Consider the following 22,617-nt stretch of genomic DNA (forward strand, 5'->3'; position numbering starts at 1 on the left):
AGGGTCGGTCGAGGGCACGTCTTTCCGTTTTGTGCGCTGGTCGACTTATACGACTTCAAGACACACACACACACACACACACACACACGCCGGCCCACGCACGTAGACGCACACGCGCAGACAGCGAGGCAGCGCTTGCGCCGTGCCCTTCTTGCCCGTCAGTGGAGAGACAACAGAACAGAGGGAGGTGAGAGCATGACGGTGGCACAGGCGAGCGAGGCGGAGCGGGATGCAAAGCGCATCGAAGGACCGCGTCACTTGTGCAGGGGGTGGGGAGGTGCGCCGGTGTGCGTCTGTGTGCGCACGGAAGGAAGGCGCCCTCCTAGCAGCGGCCGCGGAGAGAGACGCCAGGCAAGGACAGAGGAAAGAGAACCTCGGAAGAAAGAGAAGGCACCACCACCCCCCCCCCGCTGCGGGGCGGGCCGGTAGGAGAGGGAGGGGGCAGAGCGTCAGCATGCGATGACGGAAGTCGCCTCCTGCTCGCTCAGCATCGCTCGCTCTCTAGCTCCTTGGAACGGCGACAGCACACCTCCCGCTTCACACCGCACACCCCTAGAGTTGCGCATAGCTGCCGATACCGTGTTCGAACGTCTATGTGGAGAGGCCAAGCATGAGTTGCACGATGGCGGCGAGTGCGCGTATTAGTCGGTGGTAGGGACCAGCAGCCACGCGCGCGCGCGTTATGCAGGAAGGCCCGCACGTAACAGATGGCGAAGGTGCGGAGAGGGAGGTGGTAAAGGAAAGCCAGCAAAGAGAGGACCTGCAACACGGCACGTTTCGAGGCGGCCCCGTCAGAGTGATTCCGCTACCGCCATCCGACTCCCTGCCAAGCTACCTCATGTTGCCCGGAGGTCTTCGCGGTACTCTTTGAGTATCTTCAGAAAGGCGCGCAGCCTTTCATGGCTGAGCAGCTGCTGCAGATGCGCATGGTGCTCGCGGAGGCTGATCCCGAGCGCTACTGAGTCTGCGCCAAAGCAGTCTGCGAGGGACTCCTCGTATTCGGCTTCGTACACGGCCCGGGAAAGGGTTCGCTGCACGGCGCTGCGGCGCAGAAAGGGGATGGCGCCTTCGTCGAGGTGCTGCACTTTGAGGAAGAGATCGTCGTTGCTGTTGGTGAGTGCCCCGTCAAACCAAATCGTGAAGCAGTATCGTGTCTTGTGCGTGTGGCTGAGAATGGGTCGCACTCGGTGTAGCATCATGTCCGACTGGAACAACACAACGGTGCAGAACTTCGGTGGCACGGTGATGCAGGGGCCGAGGAACGGCATCATCTGGAGCTCCCCCCCAATGTCCGGGGCCCAGTCCTCGGTGAGGTAGACCGCCATCGTGAGGCGGCGCTTGTTGGGCTTGCCGGGGTTGTCGTAATGCCACGGAAAGGCGCCGCCCTCGTTCGCCTGCAGTTTGAGCGTCACGGAGCGCGAGGCGAGGTCAGCCGTGTCGCACGGCTGCAGATCCTCGCAGCAGTTTAACCGGTCCCGCAGCACCTCCACCAGCTCCCCGAGCTGGCCCTCAAAGAAGGCATTGAAAAGTGGGAGTTGGTGTCGGACCACAGCGTTGTGCAGGTCGCATTCGTAGACGTGCGGCTTTGTGAGCTTCACCGGCCCATCTGCTGTGAGGAACTCGACTTGGTTCGGGGTCTTGCCGCCGTCGATGTCGTTGAAGCAGTGTTGCACTTCGCACAGGAGCTCCTTCGCCACCGACGCCGGGAACGGCTGCTCATCGAGGACGAGGTAGCCATCCAGGTCCAGCTGCTCACAGCGCTTTCGCGTCAGCAGCCGCTTGATGGTGTGGGCAAGGTTGAACTCGAATTCCATAGCGATGCAGCGACGAGCGGGGCAGAGAAAAGAGGGAGCGGCCGCATGAGTTGGTGTGTCGATGGAGCAGCGCAGCCCCAGATGAGGGCAACAGCGGCGCAGTGCACTGTGTCACGGCTGAGCAACAGTGCGTTTTGCGCGCACGTGCCAGCGGCAGAAAGAATGCAAGATAAGGAGGCAGAGGAAGGGGGGAGGGGAGCAGTGAGCGAGCATGAAGTCGGCGTTGGTGGATTTCGGGGAGTTGAATGCAGTCTTCCACGCTCCACAGCCTCCCGCCCTCTGCAGCGTTCGCTGTCAGCGAAACCGCGCCCCGTCACATATACGCGGCGCGAGAGAGCTCCGTGGCTCGGCACCCCTCGATGGTAGGCATGACTGCCGTGGTGGACGCTTTGCGTGTGCCGCATCAGATAGACGTGGCGAGGGAGTGCGCAAACCGCTCGTCGAGGATGAAGCCGTGCGTGGGCAATAGCCAGAGGCCACGGTCAGCGCTCTGGTGTGCCGGGGGCAGGCGACCGCGACACTAATCCGATCCGGTCTCACAGGGAGTCAAACTGCACACCGCAGAGCACACCACTCTCACCTCTACCGCCAACCCTCTTCAGGACGCAATGGGCGTCCCGCCTGCGGCGTTCTTGAGTGCTTCGGCGTTGCGGCGGTTGCGGGCCGACACCTCTCTCAGGCGCCGCTTGCGCGCCAGCCACTCCAGCCCCGCCTCCACCATCTCCGCCACGGTGTAGACGCCGCCCACTACGGCGCACAAATTCACCACAAAATGACTCATGGTGTCGTACTGCACGGCACAATCCATCGAAAAAGGCGACAGCTTGTAGGAGAAGTACAGCCCGGGTGCCCTGCCGTGGCCGTTGTACCGCAGCATGGAGTGGAAGGCGGTGTACTGGTAGCCGAAGCGGCTGTCCTTGCCGGCGAGGTCCACCGTGGTGGGGATGAGCTGGAGGAAGAACTGAAAAAAATACGGCCCCTGCAAGGCGCGGGCGCTCTTGAGCCCAGACATCGGCTCCAGCGTTTGACGGCGGACCTGCGGTACGCCCCAGTCGTCGTACGCGTTGCCACCGGAGAAGTGGTGGATCTGAAAGTCGGGCCGGTACTTTCTGCTGTCCTCCACCCTGTAGTCCTTGAGGATGATATTGAAGGAAGAGGGCTTGGCGGCGATGGGGGCAGTGCCCGTGACGAGGCACCCGTCCTCCGTCCCGGAAAGCACTTCGCCGGAAATGTAGGCCGCGGACGAATTCGAGACGTACGAGCCATATGGAATGTGATAGAGCGATACGTGCGTGTCTCGCTCTGTCTGCTCGTCGTGCGCAAACACAGAGACCGTCTCCGTGGCGATGCGGTGGCAAGGCATGTAGGGCAGGCTGATGGAGAAGTGCAGCCTGTCCACCTCACGTTGCATGTCGGCGTCGAGAAGGTTCTTGAAGGCGGACGGAGTGATGTGGCAGTTTTGGTGCCCGCTCACGTAGCTGTAGCATTCACCTATGAAAAGAAGCACCACGACTGTCGTGGTTGCGATGCTGAGGACGGCCCCGTACGGAGTGGCAGGCGTCAGGTGGTTCTCGCTGTCCTGCAGCACGCGAAAGAGGTCGCATTTGTGAAGGAGACGCCTCATTCGTGTATGGCGGTGGGGCGGCAGACACAGGCGGACGTGCGAGGGGGAAGGAACGGGGTGCTGAGTGAGGCCGTCAGGTACAGGCGGTGAAGGCGACTGCGAGGCAAACACGGCGGCGCCGGCCGGCGTTGATGTCTGCGGCAGCGGCTCAGGTGGAGGGAGGGAGGGAGAGATGTGCCTGAGATTGTGGAATGAACAAGAGGCGAGATGACCGAGGGCGCCCACCGTCGGGAGATGAGGGCATCCAAAAAGACGTCTGCGCTGCAAGAGAAACGAAAAAGGAGCGCAGTGAGTGAGTGAGTGAGTGGCCGGCATGACTGGGAGAGACATTCCGCTGTCCCACCGCTTCCTCATGGCTACGCAGTTCGGCATTCTTCTCTGGGATCCGCTGTTCGCCCACCCGCCCTGCCCCCTTCGCACAGTTTGATCGGCACGATTCACCGCACAGCGACAGAGGCAGAATGACAGAGGCATGCCAACAGGAGGCGGAAGGCCTGCAAGAAAGAAGGCAAGCAAACCCAAAGGGCTACGGTGATGTGAGGGGCTGGCTACGATTGCTGCACAGTCCCGCCTCCTATGCGCTCAAACACATCATGGCCTTGCGCTGTGGTCATGCACGTGCAGACGGAAGGGCATCTGGTGCGTGTCGCCGCCGCCTTCCCCCCCCCCTCCTCCTCCTCCTTATCCTACGCGCCGGGCAGCATATTTGTCACGCTTCTCCATACTTCTCAATGAACATCGAAACTGGAGGTAAGAGCAAGGAGGCACCATAAATGAAGGAAGAAGAAGCAATGGCTGCCCAAGGAGAGTATGCGCAGCGACGAACACACGAGCACACACGCACGCAGAAGCATCAGCTCTGTGCGCAAAGGCTTTGAAACACCAAACAGCGGGCACCGCATTGCCCACTCTTCTCTTGCTACTCTCTTGAGAGGAGAGTCACATGAAGACGCGCAGCACTTGCTCGCTGCTCTCCTTCTGTCCTTACTCCGACAGCACTCGCAGAGGGGGCTCGTCCCCGACCGATGCTGTCGAGACACCAGAAGACAGCTGCTCTTGCAGGATACTCGGCGAGGAAGGGTACAGGAGGGCCGGCAGGACCGCGGGACGCTTCTGGACTTCACCGTCACACGGTGAGCCGCCGTAAAACTGCTCGACGTTTCCCGTCTTGTCCAGTGCTTGCCGCAGCTTTTCGTTCTCGCTCCGCAGCGCCGAAATGATGGTGTCTTTCTCCATGAGCACCTCCTCCAGCTGCTGGCCAAGGTCTAACCTCAGCTGTGCAATGATCTGGAGCGTGAGACGCTGCTCCAGCGCCGCTACATCCACGGCAATGAGCGAGGAGGGGTGGCGGGTGGCGCCTTTCACATGTGGCAAGATCACCTCCGCGAGTGCCCTCGATTTCGAATCCGTACCACTCGCATTCGCTAGGAGGAGGTCGGAGGACTCGCCGATAGAGCACGCGGCACGCGGCAGCGGCAAGCGTTCTTTCCGCGTTCGATGCCTCGTCCGACGCTGTGACAGCGACTCCACCATGTAGGGCACTAAGCAACACGTTTTGTGCCGCTTCGCAGAGGTGGACGACCCCGTCGAGTTGCGCCCCACCTGGTGCCGGCATGCCTTCTGTGTTATTTGCATGCGCGGTCTTGGCGACTCGGTCGCCGTGTCGCTGGTGCAGCTCTCATTGGTATCACTGATGCCGATTTCATCCTGTGGTTCGTGTGCCGTCTTGTAGGCGTGCCGTCGCCTTCGCGCGTGGCGCGGCCTCCGCGGGGACCCTGCGTCATCTGTGTGCTTGCTGTTGAAGCTGCACTCCGTCGCAGCTGGGGCCGAGGTGGGCTCGTTCGCGGCGGCGACGGCAGCAGCCGCTCTTGAGCGACTGCGAGCGACCGGCAGGCAGAGCCGTGGTGCGTTGCGCGCCGTGCTCGGCCACACTGAGGGGACGCTCAGCCCTTTGACGCGGAAGGCGTACCGCAGCGTGTTGCTGGTGTGCTCGTGGTTCACGGAGCTGGGCGACACCGCTGCGATCATGACCGTCTTGCTGTTGCCGGTAAAGCTGGCGCGCAGCACCTCCGTGAGGCGGGAGCCGCGAAACGGAACGTGTTTCTTCTTCTCATCCAAGGCACGAATGCACTCCTTGAGTGCCAGTAGGGACTTGTTGATCTCGGCACCCTCGAGCCGCGTCAGGCGGTCATGTGCGGCCGTGTCGGCGGCCCGCTCGCTTCCGGCCAGGTCGACAAAGTTGACGCTGCCGGTGAAGTCGGGGTTCTCACTGTCTGTGATGCGGAGGGACAGCACCGCGTGGGAGCGGCTGGAGTGCTCGTTCGCGGTGGTCGTGCCGGTGCGGCGCTGCTCCATGCCGGACCGCACAAGCTGCCACAGCTCCTCGACCGTTGCAACGGTGCGCCAGGTAACGCCACAGATGTTCACGCGGCGGTTGGCATCCTCGCGGAGGACGATGGGGTGTCGGTGGTTGAGCAGGTCGTACAGCGAGTTGCAGTAGATTTCGAAGAAGGAGACGCAGAGTTGCTGCCCTGGCCGCAGCCGTTCAAAGAGGTCCCATGCAGCGTGCAGGTACAAGCCCTTCTCCGTGTCCGTTCCCATCATGGTGTACGTCTTGCCGCTGCCTGTCTGCCCGTAGGCGAAGCAGGAGGCACTGCCACCGGAAAGGCTGACCGTGAGAAGGTCCTTTACGGAGTGGGCGTAGACTTCCTCGTTCGTGGCCTCTGCCCCAAAGGCGCTGTCAAAGACGTAGTCGCTGCTCTCCTCGTAGCTGGTCAAGTCTACACGCTGCTTCGTGACGGCGATGCGCACGTGCGCCCTGTCCACCTGCACGCAGTCTACACCGGGCTCACCAGGTCCTAAAGGGCGCTTGCGCACAACAACCGTGATGCGGCCGTCTCTGCCTTTACAGCGACTATTGGTTACTGATGACACCCTCGTCGCGGACGCCGCACTCGGGGATCGTGCCCTCGTCTCGGTGGTGATGTGGCCTGCTAGCTTGAGAGACAAGGGGCTGGCAGACGGAGCGCTGACCGGGGCATTCGCTGTCGTTCTCGGGGCCGGCGAGGGGTGCTCAGGGGGTGACGAAGCGACGTCCTCCTCTCCCGCGCCGCGCGGTACTGCGAGGAGCGGCACCTTCTGAAGGAACGTGTGCGTTTCCGACGAGGGCGCCGGGATGGAGGGGCTGGAGGGTGATCGGCGGCGCGCGGCTCCACCAGGCGCTCTGGCGCCCGACACGGTTGGAAGAAGCTGGGCGGTTGAAGTTTGCTTGAGCCGGCTCGCGGACGTCCTGCGGTGGCGAGATACTGGTGGCAACTCTGACAGCCTCGTGAGCTCGCTGTTGGTGCTGTTGTGCAGCGCGATGGATGGCATGACGGAATGGCCACGCTCATGGCGCAGAACGGCGCGCGAGACTCCAGGGGCCGACGCTTGGCGCGGCTCGTCGCGATGGTGAAGGGTGACTGCAGCAAGAGGTGTGCCAGCCACCACGCCACCGCCACCACCCATCCCAGCAAACTGGAGAGAGAGAGAGTCGAATTCGCGGTTGAGGGTCGAAACGGACGGTATTGCAGAGCTGTTGAGAAAATGCCGGCGCGCTGCAGTCGAGTCTTTGCGAGAACGGGTCCCGGCGGCATCGACGCCGGTGCGGAGTGGAAGCGGCACCTGAGCGAGGATGTGCGGTGTGCCTCTGTCGTTCAGCGCCGCGAGACGTGGCAAGGGGGGCAACGCGGAATGAGCGCGATGTTCGGCGCCGTGAAGAAAGCGACGCAGCTGCTGGGCCTCTGCCTCAACTTTGGAGGCCCATGAGCCCCCCTCTCTGTCGGCGTCCTTCGGCGTCTGCATCTGTGGATCACTGCGCCTGCTGTGTATCTAGAAACAAGAAGCATGAGGTGGCCCGCTCGCACCCCGACAGAGCTCCGCGACGGCGCGAAGTGTTGACGAAAGGGAAGGAGGGAGGGGAGGGGAGGGGGGCGGGAGGCAGAGGGACAACGAACCCGTGGGGAGAGGAGAAAAGAGAGAGGATATCGGCTACGGCTGAGTCACCTGCATCGTATGCACCGAGTCGGAAACTCGCGCTGTCTGCTCAAGAAGGCGAACCCCCTCCTGTCCTGCCCTTTCAGGGCCCAGACACCGGGAAGAAGGCTTCCCCGCATCGCGACGGGGAGTGGTGCAGCGGGATGCAACAGTCCACGCAACACCCCATCGACGGGAGCACGGCTCTCACTGGCGGAGTACCGTTCGAGAGGCCCTGCAAGAACGACGCAATAAAAAAATGTGCATAGAGAGGCAACGATACAGACGGCGCGGCTCGTCTTCCTCAGGTCCTCCTTCCCTCTGTTCGCCCGCCCGCCCCTCTCCTCCTCCTTCAGGAGAGCAGAAGAAGGACACCGCCAGCGTGCCCGTAGAGGGGCCAAGGCAAAGGGGCGGAGCGAGAAGGCAGCGCAGGCGCAGGGAGACGCAAGAGCACTAAGCGAGACGAAACACCCTTTCAACAAAGCACGTCCTTCGCACGGCCGCTCGCGTACCTCCTGCGACCGGATCCCTCCTTGCTTATCCCGTTACCCACTGCAAAGGTGCCGCAGCTCCTCAATGGTGGAGTCTATGCGGTCACACCTGATGCCGCCGAGGCTGCAGGGAATAAACTGCATGGACGCGGTGCGCAGATACCAGGTGGAGAAGACGGTTTGCATCGTCTGTACCGAGAGCATGCGCCGCGCCATGCCCCTTTCCGTGACGTTCAGGTTAAACTTGGAGAGGATAACTGGGGGACCAGAGAAGACGATGCTGCGCACGTTATCCTGGGCCCGCAGGCCGATCACCGCGGCCCTGCTACCAACAGGACCGTGCCCGACGACGAAAACGTTTTCGTGATCGCCGCGAGACGTCGCCAGCAGCGCGCGCACGACAGACGTGGTTTTGTCGATGGACACCCCCCACTGCGACGGCACCATCCCCTGCGCAAATGCCAGGTAAGGCAGCACGCGATCAACGTACGGCGCCGGCATGAGGAGCGAGAAGATCGACAAGGCGTACGCGTCGATCCACATTGTCATGGACTCGATCAGAAGTATGAGGTCGGTGCCGGGACGCGTTGTCACGATGGTGGTGTTGACGGTCGCCGTCTCCTCGCGGAACACGTCAAAGCGCATGACGGCGGAGTCGGCCGTCTCTGAGATGGGCACGCGCTTGAAAGATGGGAACCAGCGAGCGAGATCGGCGTCCTGCCCTGCCACGTCCTTGTTGAGCCCCAGCTTTGTGAAGAGAGCCATGCCGACCACATCGACGGTCGGGCTGAACTGCGCCAGGCACAGGGGTGGCATTGCATACGAGGTGCCTCCTTGTGCACTTACGGAGCTCCCCCCGCTCATGTTACTCGTACGTGCCTGGGACTCCGCCAGGTTTGCGAGCATCAGCCGTTCCGCGGCGGCGGACGTGCTGGAGTAATTTGCGTAGTTCGGCAAGAAAACGTCGCTGACGGATCCCTCGTAAACGTCGTTGGCGCCAGTGCGGCCAATAATACAGCAGGCGAGCAGCACCAACGTGAAGCACGCGGACATGGTGCAGACGCCGTAATTGTTCGACGCCTCGTTGGTGCGCACGATGCACAGCAGCAGGTGCACCGCAAGCGCCAGCACAAAGAGGCCGAAGCGGTAGTTTAAAACTATGAGGGCCACCACACAGCTAATGAGGTGAAGCAGCAGCAGCATCCACGAGGTGCGGAAGAGCCGCCGGCGCACCGCACCTTTCCACCGCCCGTATACGCTCACTAACCCGGTGATGACGAAGAACAGCATGACGAGGAGAGAGGTCAGCACCGAGCTTCCCCAGTGGCCACTCCAGCCGTTCTGCGACACGGTGAAGAGGGTGCTCACCCAGAAGACGGTGGCGTAGAAGACGCCGCAGATGGTGATGTCGGACGAGAAGCTCACGTTGCGCGCAATCGTGAAGGTGGTGCAGAGTAGCAGCAGCACCGACTGCGCCACGATGGCGGCGCACAAAAAGAAGAAGTCGCCGCCGGTGAGGAACGCAACGCCCATGGCCACCGACAGCACTGCCACCGTGGTGAGCAGCATCACCTCCGCCGGCGGGAAGCGCTGCTCCATTTGCTCGTCATCCAGCTCCACCTCCATGAAGAGGTAGAGCGTCGTTTCGGCGTGGTTCTGCCGGCTGCCGTGCGCGTACGAGCGCTTGCGCAGCCTCCGCAGGCCAAAGGCAAATAGGACATGGTAGATGAAGATGAGGCACGCGGCAACGATCCAGCCGTATGCTAGGCTGTACTGCAGTCCGGTCAAGACGTCGTAGCGGGCAGCCATGGCGCAGAAGAGAGCCAAATAGGCGACGGTGCAGCCCACGTAGATGACCAGCTGAAAGGCAAGCGCCTTAGCGCCAAATGCCCTGAGCGCCTGCACGACGCGCCCCTGGTACGTGCTGCGAGTCAAGTCGAAGCCGCGGGAGCAGAAGATGACAAATTGGGCTGCCACGACAATGAAGGCGGTGCCGTAGAGAAACACGTGGTAGGGAGACACAAGAATGGCAAAGAAAATGTTGATTAGCGTGACGATACCGAGCAATGCGATGAAGCAGGTGCCAAGGAGGAAGAAGAAAGAGGTGACCATGAGGCACAGCCACAGAAACCCTTTCGCCACCAGCAGCACCGACGACGGCAGCCCCGCCAGTAGCTTGTCGCCTTGGATGAGACCGTTTTCCAGCAGAAGGGTGCGCCGCTCCTGCAACTCCCACTGCACAATCTGCAGCCACTGACGCTCGTGCATTTCCGTGAGGCTGATGCGGAAGAAAGACTCGATGGTGGTGAATTGGATGACGTAGTCAGTGAAGAGGTTGCGCAACGTCGAGCGCGACATGGTGAGGCTGTTCCGCTGTATCAGGCCTGACGAATGGAGGATATCCATCTCTATACTGTCCGTCCCGCATGTGATGAGATTGGCGTCGTCGTCAACATCGAGCGCGTAGTAGGCAGGTGAGCGAGGGGTGAAGCACTGCGCCGTGGCGGTGCCGCTCGTTCCCGGCGGCGAGTACCTGCCTGTCTCATGCGGTGCGCTGAGCAGCGGATCGCGCAGGGAGATAGACGGCTCGATGATGCTGCGCTTCAGGGCATCAATCGGCGATACCTCCTCGATGTAGCCGGCGCTGCGGAGGCAGTTTAGCTCCCACTCCTTCACCCCATCACCCCGCAGAATGGCCGCCTTGAGCTGCTCAAAGTAGTCGCGGATGATGGTGGCAAAGCGATCGTACTTGTCCTGCTGATTGCAGTCATTCTTGCCGCCCAGCTCGACCGGCAGCACTTCCGCGTCGAAGAACTCCAGCAGCTTCCCATGGCGGATGTCGCTGTCGGAGATGATGATGATGCGGTCGGACACGATGGCCGGCAGCCGCGAGAAGATCGGCTTTGCCATGGCGGCGAGCAGGCGGCCCATCTTGCAGATGTAGATCTTGTCCACGCATCCGGGGTAAAACTTGGCAATGCGAACCGCGATGTCGGCCTGAAGGGTCATGTCAAGGTTGCTAATCATGCTGGCCTTGTCCTGGTTGATGAGCATGGTGATCTGGCATCGCTTGGTCTCCGGTCGAAGCCGCGTGCCATAGCTAATGAACATGTCGAAGTTCATTCGACTCTCCTCGCGCCGAGCCGCCACTGGCTTGTCGCGCGCTGTGCACACGTAGAAGGTGACTCGGCCCGCCTTGTCGTTGCCGATCATCTGAATGATGCCTTTGCGCATATTCTCCATCATCCAGTCTGTGACATTGTAGGCTGCGAGCTGCTCACGCTCGAAGTCAGCGCGGCGCCGCAGTTTTGCTACGGTCTCATCGATGTTGAAGTTCTTGTTCTCCAGAAAGCCGAAGATCCAGCAGTCAAAGTAGTGGTGGTGAATTCCCATGCGTTCCTTCACCTCATCCACCTCCGCTTGATGGGCGTAGGCGCCGCTGCCGATGTCGAGCAGCACCGGCGCATGTGACATGGCACGCAAGGCGAGAGAGAGTGAGGGAGAGGAAGCAGCGTAAAAGCAGACGAAGTCACCAATGACAGCACCTGCGCGAACCGTGAGAGGAGCGCCCTCTGGGGGTGAAGCGCCGGAGGCGGAGGAAAGGAGGGCAGGCTACCACGACAGTGCGGCAGTTGTATATTCGAAGAAGGGAGACAACGGGAAAGAGAAGCAGAAGGGAAGCCATAAGGCAAGGTGGGCGGGAGCGGCACAGGGGGAGAGAGATGGGAAGGGGTAAAGAGCGCAAGAAAGAATGGGGGAGGGCAACGGGCGATGTTAAGAAGACAGGGTACGAACGAAACAGAAAAAGGATCCGTGCAGACGCCTTGGGTGCGCCTGTGTTCTACGAGGTCGCCCCGCGGACGGTGAGGTGGGCTGCGTCCGTGTTGTTGCGCTACTCTCCAGTGAAGAGACAACGAAAGGCAAGAGCGACAGGCAACGAGACGGCGCGCGTATGGTCCGTCAGCTGCTTTGTCTCTGCGAGCCGTTATCGAGGATGAGAATATCGTGAAGGGGGTGCGACGTGGGCGGAAAGGGGGAGGGGGAGGGGGAGGGGGGAATGCAGAAGCGCGGGAGCAACGGCTTCTCGGCACCCTTGGCGTTTCAACTGTTGTGTGCGGCCACTCTGGGCTTCTTTTGTCCCTTCTTCGTGACCTCCGTTGAAAGCAGCTGATCAGATGTGTACCGGACAGGATGGAGAAGGGGAAACGATAATGGTGGCAGTAATGCGTGTGCTAGAGACTGAGGTGTAACGCGTAGATGAGTGGGGGTGACGCCTTCTCTCTTGACCCGTCACAGGTGTGCGCGTGTGTCTTTGTTTGTTTCCTTATTCACCGAGTGCCCACGCATCACCCGCGCAGCTGAGGAGGGGAGGGGCAACGGAGGCAAGGCCGAAGAGGCGAACGATACGCGGTGGGATGGGGTAACGCAGGGAGGGAGGGTGGGAACGGGAAGAGTTGAAGTGGAAAGTTGAGGCGGAATGAGGAAGACGACATGTGCCTATCCGGCGCACTTAGAGTGGCTGATGAGCGGCCGATGGCGCACGCTGAGGAGAAAATCAACCAAGAACCGCTGTTCTCTGTGCTGCAGCAATGACACCCGCGTCTGCCCTCCGTTTCTTGTCCTTCTGGCATCCTTTCGGCAGTGACACAGGGTCCCGCCTTACGCGGAAGAGGCGCTGGCATGTGGTGACAACACAAGGCACACATGCGCCATCCTAAAGGGAGGTACCCACACAGAGGCACATGCGCGGAGAAAGGCAACGAACGAAAGGCAGAGAGAGGTGTACGCGCGCGTGCATACCGCCGACGCAGACGGACGCAAAAGACCCACACAGAGGCACACAGAAAAGAATAAGTGAAATAATACAGAAGCATCGGTGTGCACAGTGGCTGCGTCTCCGTCCCGCATGCACACCTTGTTAGACGCTACGCTCCCTCTCCACAGGGACAATGCAGCCAAGAGAGAGCGGTGGGGTGGCGAGTGACAGGTGGCAAACACACACACACACACACACAGAAGGAAAAAAATAAGGCTGCCGCACCAAGCGCTCATGTGGAGGCAAGGTGCTTGCGACCCTCCGCATCACCGCAGGCCTCCAGCAACGCCGTCGAGAAAAACTGCGGTCGCATGCAGTAGAGAGCAGAGGCGTCGCAGAGCACACGCTGACTCACGGTCGTGTCCTGACCGCCGATGTAGTTCAGAGCACCGTTGTGGGCGCCGATGGAGAGGACGTAGCTGTGGTAGTCGTCGAAAGACACTCCGAGCTTTCGGGAGCAATGCAGAAGTCCGGGGGAGGCAAACACGACGGCTTGGGTCTTCGATTGTGCCGCTGCCGCCGAGAGGAAGCCGCCCGCCACGCCGCCGCCGGTGAGGATGAGGTTGGTTTTAAGCTGACTCTTCTTGAGGTACACGTAATCCCTGAGTTCGTCGACGAGGCGCCCCGCTGCAAACGGAATCAGCCGGGTAGCAAAGGACGTGGTATGCACCAAGGCATCGATCCAGTCATACGGCATGAAGATGGAGAGTGGGGACAAGGCGATAGCGTCGACCCAGCCTACCATGGCCACGATGGACGACATGGCGTAGCGGTTGTTCAGCACCAAGACGGTGGTGTTTGCTGCGGCTGGCAGCAGGAACTCGTGCATCTCCCACGAGATGCCGTCCGTCTCAAACTCGCGCACGACACCACTGTAGGTGACGCCGCGAGTGCCGAACCAGTTGTTAAAGTCGACTGCGCGTGTCGCGTTGGTGCGGGCGCTGACAACCTCGTTCAGCAGGGCGACGTCCACCACGCGGAACGAGCCGTCCTGGCCCAGCTGCAGCGTGCAGACAGGGTATCGGTGGTAGAGCTCCAGCTGCGACAGCGTCGTGGCGTTGGGTGGGTCGGAGGGACGGCTATGCGCTTTCGTGGTCATCAGCGTCGTGCCGTACCACCCAAGCAGCACGCACGACACGCCAAGCAGCATCACCGCTGCGGCGAGGAAGAAGGAGGCGTGGATGCCGGTGAGCGTGCGAGGGGCAAAGACGATGTTCAGCACGTTGTGGATCATGATGGCGAGACAGAAGAGACCCATGCGCCAGTCCACCAGAGGAAACACCGTAATCCAGCAGCCGAAGATGTAGGCCATGACGATAATGTAGGAGACGCGCAGCAGCCGGCTTCTGCCCGGGCGGCGCAGGCACGATAGCGCCAACAAAACAAAGGTGCCGTTCAGTACTAACGCGACAATCACCGAGACGCTGTAGCGGTGGTTGTGGTTATGGAGGCCTATGGCTAGCGTCACATAGCACCACACGAGCGTCAGCATCCACAGTGTGAAGCGCAACAGTGACCCGCTCAGCGAGTTCGACAGGGCGTCGGAGTAGTAGTGCACCATGTACGCCGCCACGAGGGTCGCTGCAAAGGTTGCGACATAGAGGGAGACGATGCGGCTAATGAGGAAGCTGATGCCCAGCAGAACGCTGATGACCAGCGGGATGCCGCAGATGACGTAAGAGGAGGTGCGCAGCATGAAGCGCGTGTCCAGCTCCCGCAGCTGCTCCTTGGGGGCGTTGCCGAGGTTGAGGGCCAGGAAGAAAGGCAGCGCGGCAAGCCGATTATCCGCGTCGCGCGTCGTCGGGGAAGCGAAGATGCCGGTAAAGAAAAAGACATGCGTGAAGACGACCACGAGAAGCGCGCTAAACCAGCCCGTAGCGAAGGATACTTCGAGGCCGCGCAGCGGGTTGCTCCTCAGCGCGTACACGCAGAAGATGATGAACTGGATGATGACGAGCACAAAGAATAGTATCACCTCCGCCACCGTGCCCCAGTAGCTGCCGAGGCGCTCGAAGAGGGGGATGACGTTGTGGTTATACACTGCCAGGATACAGTCCGCCGCACGTGTGCAGAGGGAGGCGCCTTGGATGGCCACCATGAGCAGCACCGCCCCCAGTGAGAACACGTAGCTGGGCTTGGCGAAGAAGCCAAGGAAGAGGGTGATGATGACGTCAGCGCTGAAGACGGCGCAGAAGACAAGGGCGGCTGAGAAGTATATCATGTTCACCAGCGTGATGGCCACCAGGAGGATGCGGTAGAGGGCGCGCAGAGGGTACGGAACGCCAACGTACCACTTCCGGTCCGACACATCCAAGCCGCGAATGCCGAGCTCGGTGGTCGTCCTGAGACCGGAGACGAAGCTGTCCAGGATCTTGTAGCGCTCTCCGCATTCACTGTTTTCGACAGCCGTGCGCCAGCGTAGCAGCTCCTCCAGGAAGAAGAGCGCAAGGCTGTCCGGAAGCAGCGCCACCACTTCGGCCCACGAAATCGGCTCCTGGGCACCGGCCTCTTCTTTGTCGGCAAGATCGCACGCCGGCGACGGCAGGTACGACCCCTCCGTGCGGCACGTGTTGAGGAGCTTCAGCTCCGGGTCATCGCTCTCATTCGCGCCGGCCATGTACAGCGACGGGGCCCGCAGGCCTCTCGGCGGATGCGGCTGAAGAGCATCTCTTGCAGCGGGGTAGACAGACAACTGGCGTGACGGCGTCTGCGCAGGGAAGGAGCAGACGGACTGCACGAGGGTGTCGGCCTGTGGCGTTGTTGTTGCGACACCGTGGGCGGCGTCCCTCTCGTGCGCCGTCCCAGGGTCGATGCCGATGCTCTCTAATTCGTAGTCCTTGACCGTCATTCCCCGTTCATTGACGGCCCGCTTCAGCTCCGCGTAGTACTTCTCCACCCGATCCGCGTACGCACCCCAGAGCTCCTCATTGTCACACTTGTTCTTGCCGCCCAGCTCGACCGGCAGCACTTCCGCGTCGAAGAGCTCCAGCAGCACGCCTTGCTTGATGTCGTTGTCGTCGATAATCTGAATTCGATCGGCCACGATGGCCGGCAGGCGTTTGAAGATGGGTTTTGCCATGGCGGCGAGGGTGCGACTCATATTGCAGATGTAGATCTTGTCCACGCATCCGGGGTAGAACTTCGAGATGCGCAGCGCGATGTCTGCCTGGAAGGTCATGTCGACGTTTTTGAAGAAGCTAGCGCCGTCCTGGTTGATGAGCATCACCATCTGGCAGCGCTTGTTCTCCTTGCGTAGGCGTGTGCCGTAGCTTACGAACATGTCGAAGGAGCGACGCTGCTCGTCGCGGTGCTTGGACTGCGGGTAGTCGCGCTTTGTGTTGACGAGAAAGGCGACACGTCCCGCCTTGTCGGTTCCGATTTCGCCGATAATGCCTTTGCGCAGCGACTCCCGCATGTAGTCCGTCAGCTCGTACGAGGCGAGCTCACTCACCTCCATTGCAAAGCGCCGATGCAGCTTGGCGACCGTTTCACCAACATCGAACTTCTTGTTCTCGAGGAAGCCGTACATCCAGGCATCGAAGTAGCCGTGCTTGACATCCAGCTGCCGCTTCACCTCATCGATCTCGCCGCGGTGAGAGATCGCGACGGCGCCCAAGTCGCTGAGAGACGTGTACGTGGACTTCATGAGTTCACGGAGCTTGGCACCATTGGGGGGGGGAAGGGGGGGGGCAATAGGCGGCCGTGGCCGGATGAGCGGGGCCGGCACAGCAAAGAAAGAGACGGCAGGACAACTTCTTACGCTTCGAACTACCCTGCTCTCCCTCGCTCTTCCAGAGCGATGACGATACGGGATGAGGCTGTTCCGGCGACTTGGCAAAATATATGGCGCACGCAGTGCTTCCACAGAGAGAGAGGAGGGGTCGTGAAAAGGAGGCATGAAGATTCTTGAGACAGGGATGACGAGGAGGACGCGGATGGCACCGTGTGATGCCGCGTGAGCACTGCAGCACGAGCAAGCCCTTGTGTCGATCAAGTGTCTGACCAGAGAGATGGCAGCTCATCTGTTCGAGGGTGACAGAGTGCGTTACGTGCGCGAAGAGTGGGGTGGTGTGTGGGGGAGAGAGAATGCATATGAATGAAAGGCGAGAGTGCCGCCCTCACTCCCTCCCTCTGCTGAGCGTGCACCTCCCTCTGCACCTTCTTGTGTTTTGTCAGTGCCCCAAGGTGATACACGCGTGCAGGCGCATACGCACGGTGCGAGTCGAATGGAAACGACAAGTCCCACACATCGAAAACCACCACCGATACAACAGGAGGCGTACGCGGGTTACCGGTGCCTTCCCCCCTCCTTCCCCAAACCCCACAGACCACCAGAGAACGGGGCGGGGCGCCGTGGAGGAGGAGAGGATGCCGCGGCTTTGATACAAGTGAAAAACAAGACGGTCAAGCGGCAGATATGAGCTGCGCAGAAGAAGGAGAGAAAGAGGGGGAGGGGCGCATCACCACACGGCGAGCGCGAAAAGAAAAAGGCGAGGGTTGGCGGAAGAGAGAAAGAGCAAACAATGAGGTGGTGACAGAGGAAGCCAAGGCACAAGTGTATGAGGCACATGCCAACACATCGAGGGGGATGTGTCGAGACAGATATTCCGCCCTTCGCTATCGCATCCCACGTCACCCTCCACATCCGGCACTGCGCATTGCTGTCGTCTTTCCCTCGTCTGTTTCCCTCTCCCTTCGCTGTGTGTTTCTTTCTTCTGGTGTGGACATCCCGCCGCTGGCACCCTCGCCTTCCACGTTGCGAGTTGTATACCCATATAATGCGGGAACGTCTCACTTTGATTCTTCGCGTGTGCGTGTGCGCTCTGGCGAAGAGCAGGACAGGCAACACCACTCGAAAGAGACGCACGGCAGCACTGCCAGCCAATCTCTGGTGTTAGGGCGGATGGTCGGCCGTGTACTCATCCCTCCTTGAAAGAGCACACATGCCCTGACGCGCCAGCAACAACACACACGCGCACACACTGCAAAGGAAAGAGGAGGTCGGTGCCATGTCGAGAACACATCAGCGACATCGCCAACGGCAGCGCGAAGGGAGAAGAAAGCGAGGAGAAGTGAGAACAGGAGGATGGAAGAGGGAAACGGCAACGTCTATTCGAGAAGTACTCAGGTCGCGCATACGAAAGCGGCGCATCCCCTCCCTCATGCACTCGCAGGCGCCCATGCGATGCAACGAAGAGGAGGCGCCGTCGTGTCCTGTGAATTCCCGTGCGCCGCGGCAGGTCGTGATAATGCGAGGAAAGCGGAGGTGGGCAGAGAAATGAGAAACGGTCTACATATGCATCAATATCCATACATATCCATATATGCATATATACACATATATACATACGTATATATACATGGTAAGATACAGATACACGCATGATGGAGACGCTTACAGGCAACGGAGAAAAAAAAAGAAAAGGGAAAGCACGTGACACACTGCGGCCGAGTGCGCCTTACGGCTCCCCTCCCGGAGAGGCACGACAGCGAAGAGAAGGAAAAAAAAGAGGAGGGAAAAGAGGAGAGGGGGGAGGGGAGAGAAGAGGGGAGAGGGGAGGGGAGAGGGGGCTGCAGAACAAAACGGTTCTTTTTCCCTCTTAGGTGTGTTTTCTTCAGCTCATGAAGGCTGCCAAGCGATACCGCGAGCGCCCTCACACACGAAACAAAGAAAAACAAGCGATGGCCGGCTTTGTCGCTCTTCTTCGCGCCGCCTTCCATGATAGCAACACGGAGCCCGATGCGCACATCGTGCGTGCCCTCCACCCTAACCCTTTCGCCTGTCCCGAGTGCCCAGTCAGAGCCTCGGTGGAGAGCAATCAGAGGCAGGGGCGAGCGCGTTGCGCCAGGGAGACGAAGCTCCAGCTTCGTGGAAGCGCATGAAACCAAAAACAGACAAAGGATGCCAGTAAGGACCTGAGACGTGCGTACACAGACAGGAAAATACAGAGAGAAGAGACCCTGCTTGATAAGTCTCTGGGTGATCGCCCTTGTACGGCTGTCGCTGGTGCCACTTCTACGCTAGCGACGTGCATCGATGTGCTTCCTCGTGCACGGGGAGGCCGTTCCGACAAAGCGATTGAATCATCACCGGTGCTCCCTTGTTTGAAGGGCATATCGTGCAGCTCTGCTCAACACGGACGCGCACGCGACACGCCTACCACGAAGAAAGGACAGCGCCGTGGATGGCGGCGCTAGTGCCCCACACCACGGCAACCACACCCGTCAGCAGCAGTGCGTAGGTGCCGAGGAAGTGGCCCCACCCAACGCGGGCGGCCGAGAAGCCGCCCGAGTACATCATGAATAGCGAGGGGAAGATGAAGCCCACAAAGCCACCGCAGAATCCGCCCAGAAGACCAAAAACGATGGTGATGCGCGGGATGAAGAGACCGGCGACGAGAGCCGCCGCGGCTTGCAGGGAGCTCAAGATGGCGTTCTTCCACCATGGTACGTGGGATACTTCGGTGCCGATCATGTAGTACACGCAGTCGCGGCACGGGATCAGGTGCAGAGCGATGCCTACGCAGATTTTGAGCATCATGCCAACGTACGAGACGGCCATGAGATGGTCCTTCAGGGGGTTGTACATGGCCAGGATGGAGTCGCTCACCTCAGGGCCAAAGTCGAGGTAGCCGAAGAGTCCTGTCAAGAAGTACAGAATCGCGCACAGCGACATGCCGAGCAGCGCCGACAAGAAGACCCGGTGCACAGAAAACTTGTACATCTCACGAGATATCTCCGGCGCGTTCACCTGCGCAATGAAGGCGAACATGAGGCTCGACAAGCCGTTGATAGCCGTGTTGCCGGTTTGGAAAGACACCAGGTCGTCTCGCATCCCGCGTGCATGCAGGCTCTGAGAAGAGTGAATGACGCAGGTGATGGTGAAGAAGACGACGAAGAGAATGGCCACTGTGGAGACGATGCGCAGCGAGTTGATCTCCTTTAGTAGGCACATCGGCAGGATCACGGCGATCCACAGCATCGACGTAATGAGGCGGTACCCCGGCTCCGACTTGATGTATTCAGATGCAGTTGGCGAGTTCTTCAGGAAGCCGGTGAGGATGCTCTTGAGGGCAATGATGTACGAGACAATACCACCAAAGCAGAGCACCCACATGACAAAGACGACAAAGTAGTCCCAGCCGCGGCCCATCAGGCGACGCGCGATGATCTCCCAGTTGTACAGCCCGGTCTTGTGTGACACAATGGCGAGCAGCACAAAGGAGTAAATCGCCATGATCACCAAGACAATCAAGAAGATAATCGCCATCCCCATCCCGCTCATCTGGAATGCCGCAGGGAGTCCGATGATGCCACCGCCGATCGTGGAGCTAGCGATGCTGAAGGCTGAGGCAAAGATGCCACCATACGGCATAATCACCTGCAGCGCGCGCAGGACAGGGTTGGTGGTGTGGCGGCGACGCCACACACGGTCCTCACGGCTGCGCTGGTCCGCCTCAATGATCTGCTGTGCTATATCCATGTAGGCCGAGTGCTGCTTGCTCCCTTTAGCCGCCAGCTCTCCGTCATCAGTGAGCGAGGGAGAATCGAGCTTCTTGGACTCCTTGGTCCTGCCTTCCGCGGCGCTAGCTCCCACCACTACCTCATCCGCCAAGTGCTCCTGGCTGTGGCCATCGTTCAGCATGTGCAACCCGTCCCCGCCGTACTCCGGCGGGTCCTCTGGCATGTTGTCGGAAGTCGAGCGGCCCTGCCCGTGTTGGGGATACGGCGCATAGTTGGTGTTGTGGTGTCTGTTGGCGGACATGTCTCACGTGGCGCTGGCTTGTCGAGTTATGCAGAGGGGAGTGGGGGGTGGGAGCAGTGGATGATCTTGAGTGCTCTCTGTGACACTACCGTTGCCGTGGCGTTGTTTTCTTGGGCCTCTTACTTAACTAACGCACGGGCATAGCACACCACGGCACGAGTGGAAGTCGTATGCGATGGGGGTGGGGTGGCGTCGTACAAGCCGACCAAACAACGCCGGGTTCCATTGGTGCGCGTATGAGCGGAGGAGGAGGGGTGCAGAGCGAGGTCGGAGATCAATATGCGCGACACACAGATAGGCAGAGAGGAAGCACCGGTAAACACGGCATCGAGCAGTGCCAAAGGGAGAACGCGCTGCCCGATCTGAGGGGAGGGGGCGTCCAGCCGCGGAGCGGAGGCGGTTCATCACAGGCGCCTTCCCAAGGGCGGCGCGCACCAGACGTTCGGCTGATCCCCGAAGGGCAAAGCACAGCGCCCGGTCTGCCGCATGTGACCAAACGGAGCATCGGCAGCGGCGTCCATGCCCGGCGCACAGACGACGTGCTTCCCTGTTGTGTTTTCGTATATTATACATATACCTTTTCTCTACTAGCGATGTTCGAGGAACGCCTGCAAGGAGAGAAAGGGAGCCAAAACAAGTCATGGGCTGACGAATTATATATATATATATATGTATTTGCTGCCTCGCACGCTGTGCATCACAGCAGTCGTGGTGTCATGGGCCGGCGAGTGGACTAATGCGAATGCGTCGCCATCCGCCATCAATCTTTGCGGGACTACTGCAGGCCGCGCTTGCCGATGATGGCGCTCATCGTCGACACTTGCACGAACAAAAAAAAATTAAAGGCGCCCGCCCTGCCCTGCGCGACGGGGAAAAGGTGCTGATCTCCCTGCCGCATCCACAGCGTAGAACACGCATGCTCATCGAGGAGTTAGCGGAGAAGGAGAAGAGCAGCCAGTGGCCAGTCCTACGCACACAGACTCTTTTTCTCTCGCACGAACGCCGTCAAACTGGAGATCCGCGGCACGTGAGGGAAGGAAGAGAGATAAGCGGGGAAAACTTAGATGAGAGAGAAGAAAGAGGGGTGCGTGGAAAGAGCTTCGTCGCTAATCATCCGCTCTTGCGTGCCCTGCACTTGCTTCTGTATGCGACTTGGTGAGTGGTTGTCGGTGGGTAGTCGAGATCATGGCAGCCCCCTTCCACTACTCCACCGGCGATGTCTTCACCTGCAGAGCGTGCGAGAGAGATCAGAGGTGAGGTGAGTGGGAGGAACAACGCGCACGCCCACTCACCTCGCAGACTCCACTCCGGCCCATTGCAGTAGCTGTGCTACTTCCAAGGCGCGCACAGAGACGCTCAGGCCCACATCAGAGTAGCTAACGAATCACTGCGGAAACGGCGAGCAGAACGACTAAAACCACAAAACAACAAGAAGTCAAGAGAGGCGGGAAGAGACGCCCCGCGTGGTTGGTGGTGCGCCGGATGGAAACCCCAACAGAATGCCGCCTCTGATTCGAAAGCGAGGCGGGGCAGAACGCAGGTGAAGAAGAGGATGCCGCGGCGGCACAAGCGAAGCGGGAGATGAAGCGAGGGAGACGCAACGGCGTCGTCGGTTGCGCCTCGACAGTTGCCACCAAGTCCTCTCTCGCTGCTCCTGAGGCGCCTTGTCCGCCGCCCGTCTCCTGCGGTCGCCAAATCGCAGCCTCCCCCACTCCATGTGGTGATCCAAGAGTGCCTCAGAAAACGAAAAGAAGCAGCAACCCGGCTGATCTTTCGATCTTCCTCCACTCCAGCCACCTTTGTGAAAGTCGCCATGTGAACACTTGATTGTGCTGTTTCTCTGCACGGTCGCCGTCATCGAGCTCTCTGCCTCTCTCTCCACCATCGAGCTGTCCACCTGCGCGGTGATACGGTCCACGGGGACACGCTGCGGACGAGGCAAGAGAGAAGGAGTCGATGCATCATCTAGGTGCAGCGAGGAGGTGAAGCGGGGGCAGGTGGTGTGAAGATGGAGAGAGAGGGAGACGCCGGAAAACGTAGTTGCACTGAGCGCGGGAACCGGGTACGCTGTGCAGAACGACGGTGCGCCCCTC

The 22,617-nt window shown here is 60.3% G+C and overlaps 6 protein-coding genes across 6 annotated transcripts; all 6 read right to left on the minus strand.

Annotated features, from left to right (window-relative positions):
• Nucleotides 1-836: 836 nt before the first annotated feature.
• On the minus strand, nucleotides 837-1,814 carry LMJF_31_0270 (hypothetical protein; the record flags this gene model as incomplete). The annotated part of the gene is made up of 1 exon (XM_001684960.1): nucleotides 837-1,814. One exon carries the CDS (start codon nucleotides 1,812-1,814, stop codon nucleotides 837-839), a length of 978 nt encoding a protein of 325 aa, XP_001685012.1.
• Nucleotides 1,815-2,412: 598 nt separating this feature from the next.
• LMJF_31_0280 (conserved hypothetical protein) lies at nucleotides 2,413-3,438 on the minus strand (the record flags this gene model as incomplete). Its single annotated transcript, XM_001684961.1, has 1 exon — nucleotides 2,413-3,438. The coding sequence occupies one exon, from the start codon at nucleotides 3,436-3,438 to the stop codon at nucleotides 2,413-2,415; it is 1,026 nt and encodes a 341-aa protein (XP_001685013.1).
• Nucleotides 3,439-4,422: 984 nt separating this feature from the next.
• Nucleotides 4,423-6,945, minus strand: LMJF_31_0290 (putative mitotic centromere-associated kinesin (MCAK); the record flags this gene model as incomplete). The annotated part of the gene is made up of 1 exon (XM_001684962.1): nucleotides 4,423-6,945. One exon carries the CDS (start codon nucleotides 6,943-6,945, stop codon nucleotides 4,423-4,425), a length of 2,523 nt encoding a protein of 840 aa, XP_001685014.1.
• A 1,052-nt stretch (nucleotides 6,946-7,997) lies between these two features.
• On the minus strand, nucleotides 7,998-11,417 carry LMJF_31_0300 (conserved hypothetical protein; the record flags this gene model as incomplete). The annotated part of the gene is made up of 1 exon (XM_001684963.1): nucleotides 7,998-11,417. One exon carries the CDS (start codon nucleotides 11,415-11,417, stop codon nucleotides 7,998-8,000), a length of 3,420 nt encoding a protein of 1,139 aa, XP_001685015.1.
• A 1,574-nt stretch (nucleotides 11,418-12,991) lies between these two features.
• LMJF_31_0310 (conserved hypothetical protein) lies at nucleotides 12,992-16,657 on the minus strand (the record flags this gene model as incomplete). The annotated part of the gene is made up of 1 exon (XM_001684964.1): nucleotides 12,992-16,657. The coding sequence occupies one exon, from the start codon at nucleotides 16,655-16,657 to the stop codon at nucleotides 12,992-12,994; it is 3,666 nt and encodes a 1,221-aa protein (XP_001685016.1).
• Nucleotides 16,658-18,916: 2,259 nt separating this feature from the next.
• AAT1.1 (putative amino acid transporter) lies at nucleotides 18,917-20,524 on the minus strand (the record flags this gene model as incomplete). The annotated part of the gene is made up of 1 exon (XM_001684965.1): nucleotides 18,917-20,524. The coding sequence occupies one exon, from the start codon at nucleotides 20,522-20,524 to the stop codon at nucleotides 18,917-18,919; it is 1,608 nt and encodes a 535-aa protein (XP_001685017.1).
• Nucleotides 20,525-22,617: the final 2,093 nt, after the last annotated feature.

The sequence above is a fragment of the Leishmania major genome, chromosome 31 (assembly GCF_000002725.2).
Source record: "Leishmania major strain Friedlin complete genome, chromosome 31".
In the NCBI taxonomy this organism is placed as follows: Eukaryota; Euglenozoa; class Kinetoplastea; order Trypanosomatida; family Trypanosomatidae; genus Leishmania; species Leishmania major.